This window comes from Arvicanthis niloticus, chromosome 6 (assembly GCF_011762505.2).
Source record: "Arvicanthis niloticus isolate mArvNil1 chromosome 6, mArvNil1.pat.X, whole genome shotgun sequence".
NCBI classification, from domain to species: Eukaryota; Metazoa; Chordata; class Mammalia; order Rodentia; family Muridae; genus Arvicanthis; species Arvicanthis niloticus.
Window position 1 is genome coordinate 45,135,805 of NC_047663.1, and position 7,929 is coordinate 45,143,733.

Below are 7,929 nucleotides of genomic sequence, written 5' to 3' on the forward strand. Positions count from 1 at the left end.
CCTTCTCCCCAGAGAATCATCCCAGCAGCATCTTGCCTCTGCCCCAGCCCAGCCTGGCCCAGCCTATAGGGATCTGGGCCAGCCTCTGGTTTCCTCTGCAGCCTCAGACCTGCTCTTCTGGGCCATGGACTTAGATAGAGAAAAAGACAATGATCACAAAAAAAAAGCCTTCTGTTCCTCCCCCAGGCTCGTGCTTTCTATCATCTGATGGCGAATGCTGTGCCCTGGCCCCTTCAGGTCCCACAGAGCCCTTTAACCCTCAACACTTAACAGGGGGAAGAGACCTGAGGGCGTTGTGGTTCCTGGGACATAGTAGGGCCCTCTGCCTGAGATTCTAATCAGTTCACCAGGGCTGAAAAGGGCGTCTGTGGGATAAAGGCCTCTCCATCTCTCTCCTGCCAGGCCTTATGGTGCTAAGCCATAGGCAGAGACCCTCTTGGAATTGCTCCAACAGACCCCATCTCTGAAGTGCCAGAGGCTCTGCCTGTCTTCCTTCTAGTTCTCATCCCTCCTCTGTTTCTGCCCCCTCCAGTCTCTTCATCTTGTTCTCTTTCCCTTACCTGTCTCCTTGCTTTGTTTTACCAGAGTGACCTAAAGCCACCAAGGGGACACAGAGGAGTATAACTTGCACTGAACATCATGGAACCACTTAAAATCCCAGAGTCATGCAGGATGTGGGAACCAGAGCTGGAAGGGTCACAGAGACCATGAAGTTCACAAATTGGATGCTTTTGTAAATAAGAAACAGGCCTGGATTGGAAAGAAACATTAATCTTAGAATGTCATCGCAAATAGCAATTCCTGGCCTATGTCCTGGGGTTGGTGGGGAGCAAAGCCAGCCATGTTAGTTGTACCTGTGTGGTGGTGGTAGGGGTTGATTTCGAGCTTATTTCAGAAATGCTGCTCCTAGCAAAGGTAGAAAGGGTTGACTTCACTGTGAGCTGGCAGAAGGGAGGGAGAGAGGGAAAAGGGGAGGGAGGCAGAGAGAGGAGGTGGGGGAGAAAAGAAAAGAGAGAGGAGGGCAGGCAGTCCTGAGGAGGACTCCCCTGCAGGGGTGCCTGAAGGGGAACTGAAAGCAGACTTGGGAACAAGTAAGTTTAGAAAACGTTTGAGAATTTAAGCTGGCTTAGTGGGTAAAGTGCCTGCCAAGCAATCATGAGGCGTGGAGTTCAGACTCTCAACACACCCACATAAATGCCAGTAGGAATGGCAGCCCACCTGTACCCCCAGCCCCCAGGAGGCAGAAACAGAGGATCCCCAGCTAAAGAGACTCTGACCTGTGATAGACAGTGAGGAGTAACTGGAGAAGACACCCAGTCAACCTCTGGTCTTCCCAACATGCGCACAAGCATGTATGTGCACCAGCACACATGAGCACTCCCACAACACTCATGCTTCCCCACCCTCAAGCATACACCCAAAAAAGCATGCTTACTCAGTAAGGAAAACCATTGTTTGCAAAGACAGCCAGCCCTCTTGGGAGACACTTTCTCCATCTCAGACTTCAGGGTGGCTCTTACTGTCTCAAGCCACGAGGAGGGCTAGAGAAGTAAACTCGTGGGTGTCCTTGCCTGGGGACACTTAGCCTAGAAAATATGCTAATGCATTTCAAATAGGAAAAAAAAAAAAGCCTCCCAAGGCAAGGAAATAGAGTCCTGGACTGTGCTGGTGCACAGATGTCCCTTAGATAAAGAACTCCAGGCCCATCACAGTCTGAGATCTTCTAGCCAATCATGGCTTTGAGCACCTGAAATAGGTCTAGTCCAAATGAAAATGTGCTGGCAAAAATATTTTAAGTAAATAAATATCAGAGGGAATCAAATATAAAGAAGCCCTTTTTACTTAATAGGAGATACAAGAGAGAAAGAAAGAAGAAAAAAGAAGGAGAAAGAAAGAAAGAGAGAGAAAGAAAAAGAAAGAGAGAAAGAAAAAGGAAGAGAGAGAGAGAGAGAGAGAGAGAGAGAGAGAGAGAGAGAGAGAGAGAGAGAGAGAGAGAAGTCAAGCTGCCGCTCCCCAGACTGGTCTGAGCAGTAGCAGGTGCCTGGATGGGCTGGGATTGGGGGAACCACCAAGTCAGGTTGACCAATGTAAAATTCTGGGTTTGTAGTGCCACCTAGTGGGTGACAATGATAGGAGCATGACCACAGAAGTAGATGTCTTGGGCTTCCCACAGGAGTCCAAAGGAGTCCAACTTGACCAGTGGCCCAGCATGCTGGTCCACTATGCTGTAGTCCCAAATAGGGTCCCGTCCAGGTTGTACATGGAGCCTCACAGACTCTATTTATTCTGCAAGGTGGACTTGGCCTACAGAGGTGTGTGTGTGTGTGTGTGTGTGTGTGTGTGTGTGTGTGTGTGTGTGTGGTGTGTGGTGTGTGGTGTGTAGAGGCCAGACATTGATATTGAGAATCTTTCTCAATCAATCTCAACTTTATTTCTTGAGACAGAGTTGTTCACTGAACTTGGAAAGTGCTTATTGGCTAGACCGACTGAATAGCAAGCTCTGGGAGCTTCCTGTTTCTGTCTCCCGAGTGCTAGGACTTCAGCAGTGTGCACACCTGATTTACATGAGTGCTGGGCTCAGATTCCCCAGTGTTCACTAACTTAGGCATCTCCCCAGCTTCCAACACATGGTGGGTTTCCTTCCTACCCACCCCCATACCCTCTATTCTTAAAAAATATTTTTCTTACATTTATTTATTTTGTTGGGGGTAGGGGTGCATGTATACTCGACAAAGTGTGTGGAAGTCAGAACATCTTGCAGAAGTTGGTCCCTTTTTTCCACTATGGTGGCTTCAGAGAGCAAACTCGGGTTATCAGTTTGGCAGTGTGTGACTTTATCTACTGAGACACCATCCCCAACCCTTATCATATTTTTTTGTTTTAAATTATTCCACATAAAAATTTGGATTTCAGATTTTTAATATGAAGATATTGGAACCCAAAGAGCTTTGAATTCTTTCACCAACCCCATGTTCGCACAGCCCAGCCTGCCTGGGGATGAGAGTGCTGAGCCCTGCCCCAGGTGGACCAGAGACTGCAGAGCCCTCCAGACCGTGAAGATGCCAAGAGTACTGCACCGTTTTTATTATCTGCCATTAGAAGCTAGCTTCTGACAGGCTGAGTGATCTCTGAAGCGTGAGGTTGGTGGGTTTCTGGGCACCTTGGGCTATACAAGCAGATACTATCTCAAAACCCTTTTTAAAAGTGGGCATGGTGGTGTGAACTTTTAATCCCAGCACTCTGGAGGCAGAGGCAGGTGGATCTCTGTAAGTTCAAAGCCAACCTTGTCTACAAAACAAATTCCAGGTCAATCAGGACTACACAGTGATGTGCATTCTGAAAGAGAGAGAGAGAGAGAGAGAGAGAGAGAGAGAGAGAGAGAGAGAAAGAGAGAGAGAGAGAGAATTCTAACAGGCAGGAGAAGTGGCTCAGCGGTTAAGAACACTTGCTCTTGCGCATATGGTGGTTCATTTAGTTCTAAGGGAATCTTCTGACCTCTATGGCTACCAAACATGGACATGGTGCACACACATGCAGGCAGGTAAAACACTCATACAAAAAATGAATACATTAAAAAAAATAAAAACAAAACATAAGCAGGCTGGAAAGCACATGAGGCTCCTGCAGAGGTCACCCAAATTCAGTTCCCAGCACCCGTGTTAGGTGGCTCCCAGCCACACCTAATTCCAGCTGCAGGGGATTTAGCACTGTGTTCTGGATTCTGAGGGTCCCTGAGCTCATGTGTTCATAACTGCCTCATACACACACATAACTAAAACTTTTTTTTTAAATCCAGGCAAAAACTTGCCAAAAAAGTACCAACACTTCTACTGCTACTGCTAATAATAATAATTATATTTTTAAAAATCATTAAAAATCTTGGGAGTCTTTTTGAATGATGTTTTTACTAATCTTGCATAAAGAATTTCTTAGTGCATTTTTATGCATTTTTTATATCTTTTGGCCTCAGCAGCACTAATATGCATTTTAAATCATGCTGCTGTGCTTTTTTCTTCCTTTTTTTTTTCTACATTTGAACAAATCCATTTGGCCTTAGTGATAATCTTCATCTCTTTAACAGCCCCAAATTTATCTTTCTTTTACAGGAACCACTCATCTGGGGGAATGGATATGATTTTGAGAAGCATTTTTTTTTCAAAATTTATGTAAGATTTGTAGAAAACCTTTGTAGAAATATTATATAGGCACATAATTGAGCTCCCTAAAGCATCAGGGAGGGGGAGCTCCTTTTAGGTTGGTACATACATGCACACACACAGACACATTCATACAGTCATACATCTACATAAGTGTATATATAGTATATATATGTGCCAAAAGACCTCATGATAGCCAAATACAAATTATCTTAGCAACATTCAAACACAGAGTCCTGATAAACCAATTAAAGGAGCCATGTTGCAGACTCCATGGCTTCTAAACACCTTTCACACAGTCTCTTAAAACAACCTTGTGGACAGACTGATTAAATGGCTTTCAGTGAGTGCTTACTGAGGAGCTAAACACTCTGCCAAGAGCTTTAAATGTGTGTCTCACTTGGTCTGTACAGCAGCTTGTGATGTAACAACTGACAGTAGCCCATTATACAGAAAAGAATGCCAAGGCTTAAAGAGATTAGCCGATTTGCTCAAGGTTAATCAACTGCTAAATTGGAAAGTTTGGCCTGATTCAACTCCCTCATGTGCTGCAGATCCTAATTCTACCCACAGAGGGTGCCATCGCTTTCCTCAGGGAAAGAATGTGATTGGGTAAGAAAAATCTTATTATCTTAGAATTTAGAAAAATAAGATTTGCCAGTTATTTGTCATATTTCCAGAGAAAAGATCCCTGAAGGTAAAGACAGGAGTGAAGCATTGCCTAAGCTCGCCAAATACAAAATTGGAGTATGGAACGGTTAACAACTTATAAACAACTGCTGGGAAATATCTCAGCTGCCCTGAGGTGGCCTCATTAGCCACATCAGTTGTGAAGTGGCAGGGAGGTGGCATCCCAGATCGTATCCCAGGCAGGCCCAGGTTCTCTCCTCTCCAGCGTTCATCCACTTAGGAGCAGGACCGAAGCTAGCTAGAGTCTCACTTGACTAAACCCAAAGTGGAAGCTTTCCTGCGGGCTGCTGAACACAGACAGGAGCCGTAAGGCTGTGACTGCGGACAGGATGTCAGAGAGCACATAGCTTCAATTGTGGCCTTGAGCTTCATCTCAACTGTGCTGAGAAACCCTCACTCTCCCCAGAGTCTGTGCCTATGGTGTCTATCCAGCCCCCATTCAGGGGCAATAGCCCAGCAAACACTGCCTTCAGCATTAACGCCCCAGCAGGAACCCATCCTAAACGCTGGCCAGTTCTCCATAATTCTCAGGGAAGGTGTTGTCTTGGCTTAAAACCATACCTCAAAATCTCTCCTGTATTTCCAGTTTACCTCTCTACCGGAAACCTTGGCGGTCAATTGGCTGAGAGCTCTGTCTACCACTCTGGGTCCCCTACCCCTGTCCTTGGCCCTGCCCTCAACTTTCCTCCTTGAAGCTAGCCCAGTTACACTTCTGGCAGCCTCCAATGCCACTATTAGCTTTCTCCAAATAGTGTCTCCAGCACACAGAGAAGTGTCTAGCCATCCCCAGGGTCTTGCTATAAGCCAGTGGCCCAGTGCCTACCTGGGGCCTTATCCATCCTTCCCAGATAACCCCCTGGTTCTGAGGCTTTCTTGACATATCAGGTCACTGAACTCATTGGAGTCCCAATAGTGCACGGAGAAGACATGTTTCATTTTTATTTGGTCATTTTCCGGGCCTCTCTCAGTTCAGCAGCAGCCCAAACAGGGGAAGAGGACCACGGCATGTGCCCTCAGATCATAACAGCCGTCTACCCACAAAATCCCACAAGTCCCACTTCCCAAACGCAGTAAGGGAAAAGAGGGCTCAGAAGCCCAGGAAAGCAAAGGCCACTTTCCAGGAACGAGAGGCTGACCAAGTCCAAACCTAAGATCTCCCTCCATTTTCACCACCCCAGGCTGGCATGTGGGGAGGCTGCCCTGGGCTCCGGGGTTCTTTCCCATGGTAAGACAGCGTCCTCTGCCACGCAAGTCACAACCCATTCAATTTTGCTCTGTCCAGGATGACTTTTGCAATCTTCTCTTTGTAGTCATTCGACTAACCCAACTTTCCTCTGGGTGGCGTGGTCAGGAGTGCTGGTAGCCCAGCCCAGAGCCCCACCGCCACGGAACCGGTCCAACAGGGGGAGCCCCAGGACATCGGCGCCAGCTTCCCCCGGAGGCTTGGGACAAACTGGGCACTTCGGGCATCACCCTAGGCCGCCCCAAGTGCGCGTGCGGGGAGCAGGAAGCGCAGCGCGGTGCAGGAGGCACTAAGGGGCTGGCGAGATCCCTGCGCGCTAGGCTAGGCGCTGCAGGGGACGTCGCAGACCTCGGAACACTGAAGCCGGAGTCCCCCGCGCTCGAGCCGTGGGCAGCCTGGCCGTGACACTCCAGGTGGCCGCAGGGCCAGCGGGGCGCCGGGCTGGCGCGCAGGACCAGGGAGAGCGCAGTGATGCGGTGGATGGCTCTGCGCAGCGTAGCGATCTTGGAGAGCCTCTTGCCGCCCAGGTCGTGCTGCAGCGCCCGGCGCAGCGCGTTAAATGCCTCGTTGTAATCCAGGATGCGCTTGCGCTCGCGCACATTGGCCGCCATGCGCCGAGCCTTGGACCTTGCGGGCCGTTCGCGCTTTCTGCCAGCTGCCTCTTCTGCCTCATCCAGGCTGCTCCTCAGCACTCCAAAATTCCTGCCAGCCTCCGGGCAGGAGCGCCCCAAGTCCTCCACAAAATCCTCACCCCGCTTCAGGCCCCTGAGGCCTAGTCCTGGCGTGCCTCGGAGCATGGCCTATGTCTTGGTCCTGCAGCTTCAGCTATTCAGGTCCAAAAGGCTCTGGTCCACTGACCGATGGCTCTTGCTGGCTGGACACTCTCTGGACAGGCCCTCTCTAGCTGGGCTTTATGGCACCACGTGGCTCCCCGCCCTTCCAGTCCATCCATCTCCCTCCTCCTACTTTATTACCTGCCCCCAGGTGAGATGGTGAGGGAGGACCTGAGAGGAAGGAAGCAAGCAAGGAAGGAAGCATGCAGATTCTTGTACACAGGACCAGCTGGGCAGCCTGGCCACGCCCTGGGCAATGCTCCAGTTGTCCCAGGGAACATGCTTGCTGTGCTGTACGGACTCTCTGGAGTAACTGGGTTCTGTTTTCCCTACACCTGACCCCCAGATAGAATGCCACATTTGATTCTTGGCAAGAGAGCAGATAGGGTTACAGAAGGAAAGCAACGGTGGATTGGGTGAATTTTATAAAGCTTGAGTGCCAGAGAGATGTCTCACCGACTAAAAGCAACCCGCTGCTGAGCTCCCACCGGAACTCCATCTTGGAGCAGCTAGAGTTGACACTAAGGGAATGCATGGCCATCCCAGAAGAATCCAGAAAGGAGGAGCAGATCTGAAGCACCCGGCTCTGCAGGTGCTACAAGTAACCTTTCAGCTACCATCACGAGGCTAGTCTCGGTTCTGAGTTGGGGTTTGGACTGAGCCTAGCATTCCTACTCTTTTTGTCTCCCGCTTCTTCAAGCAGAGCTGGGCTGAGTCAGAAGCAAAGAGTGATGAAGACTTTTATTTCTGGCTTCCCTCCCAGTACCCATCAGGGAGCAAAGCTTAATGTCCAGGGCCTTTGGGCAGCCCTGTCCCACTACAGAGTACGGTCAGGTTATGAATCCCCATTGCCGTCACTGAAGACTGGAATTTTAGACAAGATCAAAAAAGGGAAAGAAAGAGAGGGAAAAGAAGGAAGGAAGGAAAGAATAATACTCATTCCTAGAGACAGGTGTGCATTCATGATTTATCAGGAACAATATCAGATTAAGATTCACCTCGTTTC

At 49.0% G+C, this 7,929-nt stretch overlaps 1 protein-coding gene across 1 annotated transcript; it reads right to left on the reverse strand.

Annotated features, from left to right (window-relative positions):
• Nucleotides 1–5,842: 5,842 nt before the first annotated feature.
• Bhlha9 (basic helix-loop-helix family member a9) lies at nt 5,843–7,004 on the reverse strand. Its single transcript, XM_034507885.2, has one exon. It carries the CDS (start codon nt 6,885–6,887, stop codon nt 6,195–6,197), a length of 693 nt encoding a protein of 230 aa, XP_034363776.1. The 5' UTR covers nt 6,888–7,004; the 3' UTR covers nt 5,843–6,194.
• Nucleotides 7,005–7,929: the final 925 nt, after the last annotated feature.